The sequence below is a fragment of the Seriola lalandi genome, unplaced genomic scaffold (assembly GCF_002814215.2).
Source record: "Seriola lalandi dorsalis isolate HSWRI2012SDOR001 ecotype SW California unplaced genomic scaffold, Sedor1 jcf7180002054425, whole genome shotgun sequence".
In the NCBI taxonomy this organism is placed as follows: Eukaryota; Metazoa; Chordata; class Actinopteri; order Carangiformes; family Carangidae; genus Seriola; species Seriola lalandi.
Genome location: NW_019524978.1, coordinates 2,611,792 through 2,627,582, shown reverse-complemented (window position 1 = coordinate 2,627,582; position 15,791 = coordinate 2,611,792). Strand labels below are relative to the sequence as shown.

At 39.2% G+C, this 15,791-nt stretch overlaps 1 protein-coding gene across 1 annotated transcript in view; it reads left to right on the top strand.

Annotated features, from left to right (window-relative positions):
• Nucleotides 1-1,116: 1,116 nt before the first annotated feature.
• LOC111658142 (zinc finger protein 236) overlaps nt 1,117-15,791 on the top strand; it is a 54,367-nt gene continuing 39,692 nt past the window's right edge. Inside the window, exons 1-7 of the mRNA XM_023410559.2 lie at nt 1,117-1,234; nt 2,735-2,874; nt 5,702-5,866; nt 5,980-6,158; nt 7,695-7,825; nt 9,324-9,496; nt 15,643-15,765. Of these exons, the coding sequence (XP_023266327.2) occupies nt 1,117-1,234; nt 2,735-2,874; nt 5,702-5,866; nt 5,980-6,158; nt 7,695-7,825; nt 9,324-9,496; nt 15,643-15,765 (1,029 nt within the window). The remainder of the gene's footprint in view (nt 1,235-2,734; nt 2,875-5,701; nt 5,867-5,979; nt 6,159-7,694; nt 7,826-9,323; nt 9,497-15,642; nt 15,766-15,791) is intronic.

Here is a 15,791-nt window from a genome sequence, read left to right as displayed (position 1 = left end):
TTTTTATATGGTATTGGTAATATTCCAGTGGTATATCTGCAGGTACTATATGTGTCACTGGCAATCGATACTGAGTTTCATATACTTTGTTGTGTTTTTTCTCCTATAGTACTAGAACTAGGATTTTTCTATTTTGAATTACAATTTAGTGTGTTTGTAACACTCAAAATAAGTGACTTTCTCTTAATAGAATCAATGTAATTATGACCTTAATATTCTTATATTTTCAACTGAAAATCTATAGTTTTGTTGTAACATTTATGACATCCCTGCATAGTTCTTTTTCATTAGGGTAAAAATGACAATGACTCTTTTGTAAACAGCTTGCTTGATGATTGCTATGTTTGGAAAATGCTTGAACTTGTGAATTAAACATTTCCTTTTAAATTCCTTTTTTTCATGTTCACTTTCAAAGTTTAAACAGTTTGTTTACTGTTGTATACATTGCCAAATTAAACTGCTTGGTGGCTGCGGGCCTCTATTAATTATATTTGAACAAAAATTAACTCAGGAATATACACAGTGTAAATTTAGCCTATGGTACTCAGAACAGGTAATGTAGCACCTTTACCTGTTGGGCCTTATCATTTCAGTGTGCAGTGTTCAATGTGTTTTAGTGGTATATATTGCCAAACAATTTGCTGTAAGTAATATTAGCACAAAACCGGCAGACTCATGGGGCGTTCAGGGCCCCTGAGGGTTTACAGTACAGCTAACAGCAAGGCTAAAGGTGCCTTAAAGGTTATTCTCATAAATAACTAAAAACTTAGAGTTGGTGATGGGAAAGTGGTCTGTGACCTTTGGACCCCAATGTATGCACATGTTTCTTACATATTTTCAAAGTAGGGCATTTACATTTGATTCAGCCACATTATTTGAGAACAACAGGAAGAACAAAATGACAGAAATAACCAGGTGTACACCATCAATGTGCACATACTATAAATATGACATTCATTAGTTATTCACAATTATAACTTATCCCACTCCCATTATCAGAAGAGCTACAACTTGTTGTTTTTGTGTGTACCTGTATGCATGTACAATGATACAAACGGTAGATGTCTCCCTACTCCGTGCAGCTGTGTGTCTTCATGGGTACGCCGCTGCCTACAGATGACCGAGAGTCGCCATTTTGAAAAGCAAATCGTTCACAGCACACCCGCCCTGAGTACTGGAACTATGCCGCGGGGCCGGCCTCGCAAACTGAGAGTTAAAAGCAACGACGAAACAGGTAACAAGTACCAAAATGCAACGAATAAAAAATACCGATTATGGGCTATCCAAATAACCTGTTATTGACTGGATAAACATCTCTGTAGCGTATATAATAACACTTCAATGTAGTGTATATAGTCCCCGGATATAGTATTGCGGGTGGGCTTTGCTTTGTGCGGCGAAGGAGTGATTGAGGCGGAATGATATTAATAACATTTCGGTGCCTCTTCTTATTGGCTTCCAGTCTAAATTGGTGTCCGTAAGGGGAAGAACCGCGATGTCGTATAACGTTAGTTGATGTACACTGTTTACACCTTATATTTGTTTGTTTGTAATTCGTCGTTAGCTTGTTGTTGCTAACTAGCTCGCTTTGCTATCGTTAGCTTCGCAGCTAACACGCTATAATATTGTCCATTGTTACTTTGATCTCGTGAAGCGCTGTAGCGAGGCTGTCCAGCTGCTGATGGACCAGTTGTGTATGGCCAGAACAAGTTGTCACTTTCACGAAGTAACATGACCTAAATAAGTGTTGAAATGTGTTATCGGAATGCATCCAGGTTGCTAGCATGTTGATGCAAGCATCGGAATACAATATTTAGCTTAGTATGTTAACCCGTTAGTCGGATAACTTATCTGTAACGTTACCATGTGATTCAGATGATGGGTGAACTAACTTGGCTGTCAACAAAATCAACACAACGTCACATCAAACACAAATTTCACATTGGATTCGTGTCCTATAAATCAAGCACACACTGAGTTGGTCTTGCCTGTAGCCGTGACAGCGAAGATGAGCTTGTGAGCCCAATCTGTTGAATACCCAACAACAGGTTCCCAGCCGAAACGTGAAATAATCTTGTCTTTTCCCGAGACTGTAAATGTACCGTGTACTTTAAGCTAATATAGTGAAATCAAAGTATAGAATAGTTTCTGTCATTGATTTCAACCCCCCTTTGAATTATAAAATCTTTATTTTCCTTCAAAACCTACATCAGACTAGACTAATGTAGACTAATGTATCACTAAGCTCTGATATTTTAGTGGGTATGATTGTCTGAAGTAGGAAGGATATCACATTAATCTAAATGAAAACAATCTAATTTAAAATACTGATTATAGGAGAAATATCTGCAAGCTCAGTTGAGTACTATTATTTTCATTATGAGCTTTGGTTATTAGCTTCCACTGCTATTCTATTCTACTTATTTCTGAAACTCATACTCATTCCTGCACTTCAAGGAACACCGAATTAATGCGGATGCCTGGTGATGCCAGGTCATGTCCATAGTATGCAGCCACTTCAGTATCTAGCACTACTTTGAAATTCTCCAGAGAGCATTGTCATATGATGTACTGTATAAAAAGCACTACTCAGATGCAAACAGTAAAGCCACCGAGCACAGCATCTGTGTAGTTGAAGATGCACTCTATCTTATACTTGAACTATTCCTGTCAGGAGAAAGCCTCTAAAACCAAATTAAGATATTGAAGTGTTCTCTGTTGTGCTTCTCATCAGATGCGGATCCCAGTGAAACTAAAGGGGAAAGTTTCAGTGATGGAGAGCTCAAGGACAAGACGTGCACGATATGCTGTCAGATCTTCACCACTGAGAGTCAGCTGCAGAAGCATCTCCGTGAACATGAGGTCAACGATAAGGCAAGTGCAGCACGGAGGTGACGGTCAGCCATGACAAAAAAGTAAATGTGTAACAGTTTTTAACCTTTAATTATCCAGAAAAAGTAAGCAGAGCATGCTTGGTCTATGGCATCTGCCCATGTATTTTGTATTTTTTACAACATTCAAACATTCAAATTTCTCTTAGTGGGACTGCATCCATTTGTTGTTGGTCAAACAGGTGCCCAGTAGAACCACACTGTTATTATTGGCCTGAAAACAGCTACCCTGGAGCAACTGAGATTTAAGTGCTTTGTATAAGGCCACCTTCAGGGTAGTTTTCATAGTGCTCTGAAATAGTAATTAAACATAAAATGTGATCTGCGAAGCAAAATATTTATTGGGTAATTGCATTTCCACTGCAGTTAACAGCACCAATGAATCACAGCTGTTTGACTTCCAATTGTGATGAAAAGGCTCATATTTGTTGTGCCTATCAATCAGAAAGTTCAGCAAGATGCTGTCATATAAAGCCAGGCACCACGAGGCAGCTGGACAAATGGGAGATGTGATGGAGGTAGGGGTGAAAGCATGCAAGCCTTACAGCAGCAGTAAGACTCATCCGTGAAGTTGTTAACCTGTTATGGATTACCTTCACAAAGTACAACAAAAAACTCAACACTTTGTGGGACTTGAGGAAACTCCTAATTGCACAATTTCACCTGAAGATGATAACTGACTAGGTGTAGTCGGATCCGAAATGGATGGCATATTGATGTCCCAGCTACAGGTTGGATTTGGTGCAAGCTAGCGGCTTATCGTCAAAGCTGGAGGTGTCCTGGATTTTTCAGCCCAGATGATTTTTCACAATCTAGAAATATTAAACTACCAGGTGCCATTGCTTGTTTGGCAGCCCCCAAATGTCTGGAACGTTCTGTAACCAGCACCACGGTGGACATTGTCCTGGATCTTTGTCATGCAGGACATATCTGGAGTCATTTACTCGCCCGTATGCACAATTACATTAGATCCACACAATTTTGTATTGCCACATGCTTTCACTTAACCAGAGTGTTTACTAATATTGAAGATGTAAATGAGCACAGCCTCAATTGAGCTGATTGAATAAACTGCTGCCAAATAAGACCTGATGCTGGGTTGTTCAAGATGTGTCTTGTTGTGCTTGTCAAAAGCAAAGCAGCACAAAAGCGCATGATCTTTGCTTCTGAAGTTTGAATAGTGGAAACTGTCATGGACCTGCAGTGACACAATCTCAAACCTGCTGGAATGGAAAATCAGTATGCAAGAGTTTTAGTAGTTGTTCAAATGTTTAAACTCACTTGATAAGAATATGTGAATGGCTGCTGACTGGATTTACTATGAGTTATTCAAGGGAAAAATGCATACATTTACTGCTGCTGCATTGCATTGTTGTTCTTTTTTTGTGTTTTGTTGCTATAGAGAATTTACAGCAGAACTGAAACTGAAATTTTGCTGAGAAGGGAAGAAGTTGTTTATCCAACCCCACCTCACCACCCCTGGCTGGGGTCTCACACTCTGTGTTGGTCAATAACTGTCTTGAATAGCACTGTCAATATTACTAGATGTTGACTCACAGCCACAGTCTGCTGCAGCGGTCACTTGCCAGTAATAGTAAATCTGATTCAGTGGCTATTTGAATCAATTTCCATTCCCTCCTACCACTTTATGTGCTCCTACATAGGGAAATCCTAAAATAAACATTGCAGTAACTCAGAGACATTAATAGCGCTTGAGTCATCAAATGAGTCAAAGGGTGCTGCTAATTTTTCATTCTTGGAGGCAGATCACGCTTTATAATGTATGATAATTATCATGTGTTGACATACTGCGTGAAGGATGTTACTGCCCATCAAGGCGCTACAGTGTGATGATGTGACTCTCTTGGAGTCGGCAGAGTGACTGGACTGATTTGTGTGGGAACTTATTCCTCTAAGGAGCAACAGATGTTTTTTTATTGGGGAAAATCATGTTTTCTAATTAATAATGCATGTTTTTAAAAGTACACAAGCAGAATAAATGTGCAGTAATTAAAGCTGAGTAATGCAAGTTTTTATCGTTGCTGAGTCTCTCCATTTAGCAGTTGCTTATAGCTCCAGCAACACTCACATCTTTTCAAATCTTTTGCCTTCTCCCCTTTTGAGATCCACGTACACTCACTTGCTGTCTCGCTGCATCTCTCTCTCTCTCTTTACTGAAACTAAGGGGCTTGGTTTTTCACTCCATGCTATTAACAAGAACGTTGAGTAAGGGAAACTCTCTGCTTTGGTCACTTCTCCTGACCGTCTCTTTTGGAATGAAAATATGACATCTCACTTCAGTTGCACCTCTACCAATAGTTGTGGGCCATTTCAATTTCAAGGCCACTGTCTTCACCTACACTGGCACTTTCTCTAGACTGAAGCGCGGTGCCCAAGGGGTCTGCCAGTCTGACTGAGACTCACCGGTGTCAGTGTGTTACTCTCCGCCATCACACGATTCAGAAAAAACTCTGAAATGAAGTCAGTCGGCTCCTCTTATAGAAATGGAATTTAATATTGGAGCTATTTGTGCCTCATTAGAAATATTTTTTTACGTTCTCTGGAGATATTCTGTACTTAAGTACTGCGGTTTTCTGTCTTTTCTGTCACAGCAAATGTAGTTGCTTCAGTCAGTTAAAGTTACAGACTGACTGTAATGCAATACGGACTCCATCTGGTTTGTCTGTCCACACTGTCTCCAGCGGGAGTAAGAGTTAGGACTGTATTGCAGAGAGAGGTGTGAGGTCTATTAGACTTGCATTATTCACTGTTTATTTGAGTTATTTAAGTCGTCTTCTTTTCCTTTGCAGCCCCATCGATGTGACCTGTGCCCACAGACATTTAACGTTGAGTTCAACCTCACCCTCCACAAGTCCACACACACCACCTCTGACTTCACCTGCCCCGTTTGCAATAAGAAGTTCTCCCGCATCGCCAGCCTCAAATCTCATATCATGCTGCACGAGAAGGAGGAGGTTAGTCCCCTCACCTATCAAACATAAAACCGTCATGATTTGCTTTCTGTATGTATAAAAAAAAACAACTTTTTTTTTTGTCTCCTTTCTTTACTTTGTGACAACCCCTGCAGAATCTGATCTGCGCAGAGTGTGGAGATGAGTTTGTTCTCCAGAGCCAGCTCTCTCTGCACTTGGAGGAGCACCGTAAGGAGCTGTCGGGCATCAAGGTCTATACCTGCAAGACCTGCGAAAAGGAGTTCAAGACATCTTCACACCTCAAGGAGCACACAAAGAGTCATGTCAAGATGAGGTCAGACAGGGATTCACACATTACTTTATTACATTTGATCGTGTCAGGTAGAAAACGGCTTGAGTCTAACAGCTATTAAAAGGAAGTATTAGGATCTTGTTCTAGGCAATTTACAATCTAAAGACATTCTTGTGAAAATCTTTTAGGTGGGCTAGTAGCAGATTTCATTACAAATTGTACAGAATGACACTACTGAAATTTTTTGTATAATCCTCCATGATGCAGGCATTATTTCCCTGAACATTTTGATGGAGAAAAATATTCACTAACTGTGGTCAGGGATAAACCTCCATCCCTCAACAATATCTGAGTTTCTAAAAGCGTGTGTTGACCGCCTGTAGACACGCACAGACGGTCTTGGCATTTAGTGGAATGAAATAACTGCACATTTGTACTTTCTTCTTCAACCTTGTGAACTGAATTCACTTTTTTTCACAAGCATCAATATGTAAATGTTCGAATAATCCTATAAAAGGGCAACTGTTCTCAGTGCTGTGTGCAAACCTTCTATAGGCCGTTACCAAGGTCAAAAACTGGACTTGCAACAGCAACAATAACAAGAAAAACTTGGAAGGATGTTATCAGTGCATCTTATTCTGTACATGTGATTGCATCTAAAACTAGCGACCAAAGAATGTCAGTACTGCAGACAAGTGAAGGCATCAGAAAATACCCAATCAACTGAGATGGTCAAACACCATAGATCCATAGTCTACGAATTTGGCATGTGACAGTATATTGTGGTACAATGCTCTGCAATATAAAAACACTACTAAGTGCACTGTGAAACTAAAAAAAATTGGTATAATAAAGTGAATCTAGTTGAAATTCCAGCCGATGTGCCTTCACTTCAGTTCAAATCCATCAGAAAGAGCAGTATAAAAAGCTAAGAGCAGGGGCTCTTGAAAGCAATGATTAGCACCTTATTTGTTTATATGAGACAGTGCACATTAATCGAGGCTAATGTTAACGGCATCAATGTAAACATGGCAGTGTTAGCTCAACAGCAAATTTGCACCTATAGTCCGGATGCATGTAAAAATGATAAAAAACAATTTCTATGTAATAAAGTTACAAAAATAAGAGAAACTGGAGGAAATGTCACACAACACTTTGTCCTATCAATCCTAAACCAACAATACAGTCAGACAGATATAAAACACCACAAGTTAATATATAAAAACATCAGATTATTGATGATTACACATCTGAGAAGAAATTAACTTTTCAGTCACATTTTGTTAAAGATGTCACACCAAAGTGTGAGTCTTTTGTGTTGCACAGTCTCATATTTTCAATCGACTTAAATCTGATTGGTGACTACAAACTGCTGCGCAAACATTATGCAAAGTGACCATGTGCTGTCACAGTTTCAGCTGCACCTTTTTGTTTCATGGTGCAGAAATTACTATAAACATGTAAAGGATTTGTGTATTATTGTGTATTGCTGTGATTTTGATAATTACCTGTGATCCTCTGTCAGTGCGTGTTATATAAAAGCATTTTGACATTTTTTGGTGTTTACTCATTCCTCAGGCCGCTCACCTCTAGCTCCAGAAACTACAAGAAAAACATTGATCGCAGTGGGTTCACAAACAGCTGCCATCACTGCGGAAAAGCATTCAAAAAGCCCAGCCAGCTCGTCAGACACATACGAATACACACAGGTGAGTGAAAAGCACTGAAGCGGGATGATATGTGTAGGTTATGGAGATATACAGTAATGCATATCCACTGAGTCAGGCTCAGAGGAATTACTGTAAAAGCTCCCAAGTGGACGATGCTGGTCTGCAGGTTCTACAAAACTTGAGGGGGATCTTTTCCAAGGTATGGGTGGGATGTGGCATCAGGCTCAACAATAACCTGCCGTCCCAAAGCCGTATGTTGTGGGCGCAGCAGGAGAGTTTGTGGGCGTGTGGGCAGTGCAGGCACAAAAATGAGAGTTGTGAGTTTTCTCTTTTGATTTCATTTTTTTAATGGCTCCTAAATTGGATTCTAGGCAGTATTGCATAACTGAAGACTCACATTTGTTTTTCTAAACTGAACTTTCTCTGATTAAGTTTTCTTCGATACTCTGACTCCAGACATAAGCCCACTGACTCCTGAGTGGTATGCTGTGTTCACACTCCATTTCTCTCCGTTTTAGCTCAATTTATCATTTAGCTGCCATGCAGAGATGTTGTGTGGGTTGAATTTCAATATGCTGCTTAAATTCTAATATTCTTGTGTTTCTCTGCGGTTGTTCAGCCGCCCGAGTTCAGGCAATGTAGCCAGTGGCTTCCACCCACATGTTGTTTACACATCATCCACATGTTAATTTGTTTGCTCTGCTGGTTGGCTGTATGAGTAATGGTGGATGGAGTTGATTCCTCTGTGCTTCGAATCTCAAACAGCCCTTAAGCTGATGAGGTCAAGAGTCACTTTGGGAAACTACAGAAACACACATAGACACAATATGCTCTCTCTCTCTCTCTTGCTTTCTCTCTCTCTCTCTCTCTCTCTCTCTCTCTCTCTCTCTCTCTCTCTCTCTCTCTCTCTCTCTCTCTGACTCACAGAGGAGTTGGTAAGACTGTATTTCAGTTATCTTTATTCAGGCGTAAAACAATAATACCAGAGATGTCCTTCTGTTGGTGCCATTGTGACAAATTTGCATAGTCAAACTGATATTGAAATTAGAGCTATTTTAATATGCATTACTATAAGAACAGACTCAATAGTGGATTTGTTCAGTATTATTAAGTTATTAAGTCCTAAAGATTGACACAACCATGGGGGTGACCGATGGAGGGGGGGTTAGGGGGGGTGTCATGTAGTTTTTTTTCTGGCTAAATTATTAAGTTAATTTAAAAAATGTCAAACTCTGTTGAAACGGTCAAGGAAACAACATAATTTTAGCAAAATTCAAACATTCAAGTAAGTTTTTTAAAGTCAATTCTGCTCAAAAGATGTCACAATCATTTAATGATCCACTGCTGTAACCTGCCTCAAACGCTGCTGTGAATAGTCCGAATTTAACAGGAGAGAGTGATATGTGAGGATATCTTAAAGAGGCTCCCAGCCATCACTATTTTCATTTTATTTTGAAGTTATTCATTTAGATTCTAGAAATTACAATTCCAGCCTCTCGAGAGCTCCTGTTTGACCTGACCTTGCCCTTCTCCTCAGGTGAGAGGCCCTACAAGTGCACACATTGCGGCAAGGCTTTCAACCAGAAGGTGGTGCTGCAGACTCACATGGTGAGACACACTGGAGAGAAACCTCACCTCTGCATGTTCTGCCCCGCTTCCTTCTCCCAGAAGGGGAACCTGCACTCCCACGTTCAGAGAGTTCATTCTGAGGTAAGAGCACAGTACTAGAGGTTCAAATACAGATTTCAATCTTCAAATTCTGTATTGGAAATATCTGTGTGTGATGTGATGCCATCTGTGTAGTTGGGTATCATAGCAATATCATTGGCTTCCAAAAACAAACAGCTGTTTTGTAACAGTGTAAAAAGATTTGTGTTTTGTTATAGTGCACTTTCATTTCACTTTCATGTATTCAGTTTCCGTCACTGAAGGAACGAGAAAGGCATGTGCAACAGATCCATCACTACTTGAATCCTCTGAGAACTGAGAAACAATTAGAAATAAAGTGTTGTGTAGAGTGTTGTGACAACTGAGAGATTATGTTCCGTCTCAGTTCTTTTGATTCCTGCAGCTTTTATTATCTGTGTAAGACAGAGGAAGCAGGAGGAACCTTTGCATATTTCTCACTGAAATCTTATTTATTTATTTATTTATTCGTTAAACAGACGAGCAGATGTTCCCCTGTCAGGTTCTTGAATGGATTGAATATGCTAAATGAATGAGAATTGATTTTGCCATTTATTTTGGGACTTTCTTTAAATACCTGTGAGAAACTTGAGATCAGGGCAACTGATTGCAGCTGTTGCTATCATTGCTACTATAATTGGAGAGAGATTTGTTAATGAGGCCTTTCAAATGACACCAGGTTTTTCTGGTTCAGTTGTTCCCTTCTTTTTTTCCTTGCACATCTCCTGTGTGATATACGGTAACGATACGGTTGTTGAGAAAATCAAAATACAGACAGATACCTTTATTTTAGTGGTTTGGTTTTTTAGTGTATTTACTTAGTAGTGTATTTACTTTACTTTTAGTGTATTAAACCAACTACTCCACCAACTACTTTTTACTCCAGCCAACTTAACTGAAAGCTATAGTTATGATTTACTTTTCACAGACTAAGATTTTACACGTGAAACTGTGAAATTATAATCTTATAAAATACGACTGTTTGGCTTGTGACTCTTTATAATGAATCAGTTCCTTGTAAAACTTGATTGATTTTAGATAATTACTAAAGTATCTTACCAGGCTTTGGTATTCCACGGTCATCTCTTTTTGGTTGTTTTGGTCATTGTGGTCTCTTTTTGTGCACCTCCCTCTCTCACGCACTAAATTGCCAACCCTCCTGCTCCCAGCTTGTTACACCGAATGCAGCAGGACACCGTGCCATATTGTTTGTCTGCTGGAAAAGGAATGGGGTGAAATTGCAGCTCTTTTTTCCTCATTTGGTTTTTCGTCTTTGTAAGCACTTCACAGCAGCCAATTTTATAGAGCCCTCCTCATTTATCCATCCTAATTTAGCCTGGACTTTGGTCTCTAATGGTGCTCTGTCACTGTGGTCACTTCCTCTTAGTCCCAAACCGTGGCTGAAAGGTCTAAAGAATTGTTCACATCAAAGTCCTCCCTAGGTACCCAAATGTTCATGTTGACAGATAATGAATTCTGCTGTGTGTGGATGTCCATTTGTAGCGTTTGTTAACAAAGCCCGTTAAAGGGTGGATTGATAGTGGTGGGAGTGGCGCCTGTTTTCCTAAATAACATTGATAATTGGTTTTCGACACCTGCAAAACTAATGACATTCCCATCAGCCTCAGCTATATTTTGTATTCAGTGCTAATTAGCTAATGTTACATGTGAACATGGTAAATAATGTGCTAGCTAAACATCGGCTTTTTAGCATTGTCAGTGTCCATCACAGGCAACACTGTGCCTAAGCACAGCCCAGGAGAGACGCTACTCCGGCTGTAGAGTCTTCTTAGTTAAGATCTGTGACTTCCCATAACACATTCTTCAGTGGCAAATGTTGTATCCCAGTCAGGCTACTCTATGGATCTGTCCCAGGTGATTTCAGATAATGTAATGAATACACTTAGCTAAAACTAATGCAGTCTAATAGAGATGTCCTGCCATAACTCACTTTAGAGGCTGGATTTTGTGATGCCATTGAACTGCATTGTGTTATACTGGTGTTTTAGGCGTTTCTGTTATTTTGTTCATGCCATTTATATCAGTGAGGAAGGCTAAATAACAGAAACCTCTGTTTTTTTTTGTTTTAGCCAGGTATACCTAATAAACTGGCAACAGAGTATACTTCTAGTGATTGTGTTTTTGTAGCATGAATTGAGGCTACATATAAGATTACATCCTTTTTTTAGAGAAACTATTTTTGTAAGTAGGCACTTTGGAAAAGTGGACCACACACATGCTAAACTGTCACATGTTTCAACGAGAAGGTAGAAATCTAAACTCCACATCCTGTAAAGTTAAAAACTTTAAGAGGTGTAGTATTTATTAAGATCATGTACAGGAAACATTAATAAGGCAGTGTGAATCACAGCAGATATATACATAATGAAACACAGTAATCTTTAACTGTAGACCATAAAAGAGTCAATGTCTCTCATAGGTTATAATCCCCAAATTTGGAATTACTTTATAAATATCTGTACTTATGTAATGAACAAAAATGACTTTCAAGCTGCTGACTTAGTTATACATCTGACAAAGAAAGACAGCAAATTTGTTGCGACCATACAAACACATGTGCACCTCATCGCACCAGTGTGGGAGTTTTTAATGGTCCTTCTTTTAGAATTGACTTGAATCTGAATAAAAAGCCTCACACTGAATTCACTGTGTTGAGCGGCCAGCTTGATTTCATACTTCAGTACATATTTGATTGATGGTTTTCCCTTGTGTTCCAGTACACAGAAAAAGTGTTTGTACATTTACACAAAACGTTACATGGTCATTTTCTTTGAGTGGTTCATTTGGTGAAACGGGCTGCTGAGTTCACTTTTTCTTACACTTTCTCTTTTTCTTTCTTTCTTTTTTTTTTTTTAACAAAATAGGTACGAACGAATTGAAGTATGAATGTATTTTTTTTTCTCGCTTGCCAACATGATTGTGTGTTCCCTGCTAAAAGCCTGTGATGGGGCCAGATGATTGAATTACCTCTGGAAAGCCAAACAGCAGAATAGTTTGAATAATGCATCTAATTTTCGCAAGTGTTCTTCAGCTTTCCTGTTCCAGATAGAGTTTGTCCTTTTGACGTTATGAATAAATCATGGTCAGGCATTATTTGCAATAGATTTTGTGAGCCAATGCATACTAAAGATCAATGGGAGTAAAAATGATCATGGTTAAATCCAATTAAGTGTTTGGTCATGTAGGGTGTAGGCATGTTGAGACACTGTCCGGATATGAACGGCATCTAAAATCTTTGCTCATCACAAATTCGGACAGAAAAAGTTGTTTTTCGATTAATCTGTGATCTGCTGAGGAATATGAGTCTACAAACATAAGTGGAAAGTTGACCTCTTTTTACTTTGTTTGTTTTTTCATTAAAGAATTGTATGTTTATTTATAAACTAACAATTCAGCAATCTCAATTTTATATGAAGCCCTACTCTGGTGAATTTTTGGCATTTGAATGTCATGTGAGTCATAAAGCATGAAGCTTCCTCAAAACACTGCAACTCAGAAAGTGATGTACAGATTTTAAAATTTGAGTCTGTAGTTGTCTGCCCTTTAATTGCTTTATGTATATAGATTGTAAGTAATTCATTAGCAGTTCCAAGAGTGTGGGTTTAGAGAAGCAGCCAGGAGCACCGACACAGAGGCAGAGCGCCGTGCTCCTGTGCACGGGGCCGGCCGCAACAATCCAATATCCAATTTAAAGGTGCATCTCATTTAGAATATTCTCAGTGCTTTATCTTCCCATCAAAGCAAAGTGAAGTTTAGCTCTTTCTGATTCGCTCAGCTGACCTGCAGCTGCGGCATAATACAGTGCGCGCTGTAGGTTCACTTGTGCGTAGGAAAACGGTAGTTCAGCGGTAGAGAAAAATATATATACTTGCAGGTAACACTCTGACTATGCATGACTACCTCACACAACCCCGCGTCAAATAACCCGAACTATCACTTTAAGCAGATCCGTGTCCGACCATTTCTGTAACTTTCTTAAGCCTATAATCTGACAGTCACATCCAGTCGATCCTTCAGCTGTGTGGATGTGAGAAAGAAGCCGGCCAGCTCTTCACACTTCAAACCCTTTCAGTGCTTCAAATTCACTGAACGCTTCAACTGCTTTCATCTGCTTTCACCTTGTACAACTGACACCTTAACTGATTTCAACCGCTCTCAGTTTTCAACACTTGAATTTCTTTAAGTGCTTGAACTTAAGATACAACTCTGATATATCTCTTATGCAAACAATTTACATTTTAAGACATTGTAACCTGTTTTTCTTTGTTCACATGGACTGGCTGCCATAAGCAAACACACTTGAATATTCTAGTTATTATTTAATGCCACGGAACAATAAAAATAATGCATCAACACAACCAAGACTCTGGGCTTGGGTTTTATTTTCTACAGTTTAAAAAAAAAAAATAGTTTATCCCCATCTTACCCTCCATTCTTCCTTAATGTGTGACTACACTAAACTTGCTGCCCTCAATTTCCTGAAAAAATAACAGTATACAATGATAAAACGATTTTAAATATCTCTTATTCCCAAATCTCCCTTGTTACATCAACCATCAAATATGTTTAAACCTCACGCACAGAATCACATCAGAACATGACTTATTAAAATCCTCTTCCTATCTATATTCATGAGTTCCGTCATCTCCCTCTTCTGTCTCCATAGACTGGGTTTCTGTGCTGACCTTTTCGTCATTGTTGCCATGTCTGCTTTCACTCTCCTCACTGCCACTTCATGAAATCTTTCACAGTCCTTTGCTCTCACATCATGATTACCACTACCATGAAAACACACCTCTAGGACCCATGAGAAATTACACTCCTCCTGTGTCCATCCATCTTTTCCCAAATGTTTGTTGTATGTTCACACTCATCCTGAAGCCAGCTGCCGAATAGAGCTCGTCATCATGGCGCTGAGAACACCTTGCTGGAGCTCTTTCTTATCCCCTCATGCTTTCACAAAAACACTCCAGATTCATCCCCTCTAGTGGCTCAGGCCTTCAACCATCTTCACGCTATCTTCACTTCCTGTAAACAGTCCCTGTCCACTGACGCTGATCCTCCTCTTCACCTGCGTTTTCTTCTGCATGGAAAAGCAATCAACTTCCCTCATACTTACACACTCAAGTCCCATTTGTTCTTGTAGATTTGTTTGACTGCTCTCACATTTCTAAAAGGTTTTGGACAATTTTTTTTTTTTAGCGTCATATAAAACTTTTTTGTCCCCCTTCCATTTACTGTCATTCAGTTATGGATATCTTCATGTTTCAGTTTTCAAACTATTTTTCAGCATCTTACTCACGCCTGCACAGTTTGCAGGATCCCTAGGGGGAAGGTTGAAACTCCAAAAATCTGCCAAACCCAATCAAATGTCCCTGTATCTTCTCTGGACATTTGCTTCCCCGAAGCTCCCCTCAGGCAAATTCAACAAACTCCACTGTTTTCCATCCAAACATCAACACCGCCTCATTCCCAATTCATATTCAGTGGTCGTCACAGGACTGACACTTATTACTAAGATTGACAGATATAAATATAAATATTATGTCTTAGGTCTTGAAGTAAATATAACTTATGGCATATATTAGTTCATGCCAATTTGAATTGTTTACATCGTAATAGAAGAAATAAGGAGCCACCAGGTGGGGTAATTCACAAGAGAACAGTTCATTATTCCTACATATATTATTACAGATAATAATAACTGACTCTAGAGGTGTGAGTACTCATTTATACGTGTAAATGAAAGTCCACACCTTTACCAGTACCAGGAAAAAAGCTAATATATCAACGTAACTTTAATTTCTTTATGAAACTGTGAATTTTGATGAAACCGCCTTTATGCCAACACCTCTAACAAGAGCAAAGAGTGAAGTGTATTTCTGGCATCCAGCAGTTACGATTTCCCATTATGTTTTGAGTTCATTTGGTGATCACTGGGTACTAATGATCACCCTACACCCTACAGAACTTTGACAATTTTTCTGACACTTTTTCCGACTACTGAGGACAGACCAAATGCAGTATGTTTATGTCTTTAAGGTAATATATGATAACTTCAACTAATTACTATATGAAGCTTGTTTTAATTGGCAGTATTCAGTGTCTTGTTTGTGTTTGTTTGTTTTTTTTTGTATGTACTCTTATAGACTAAAGGGGTTCCGCTGTTTCCGTGCATGGACTGCAGCTGTGTATTTAAGAAGCTGGGCAGTCTGAACGCCCACATCAGCAAAATGCACATCTCTGTGATTGAGGTCCCATCCAGCACTCCGGTAAGAGAGCACCATGTAGAAAACAT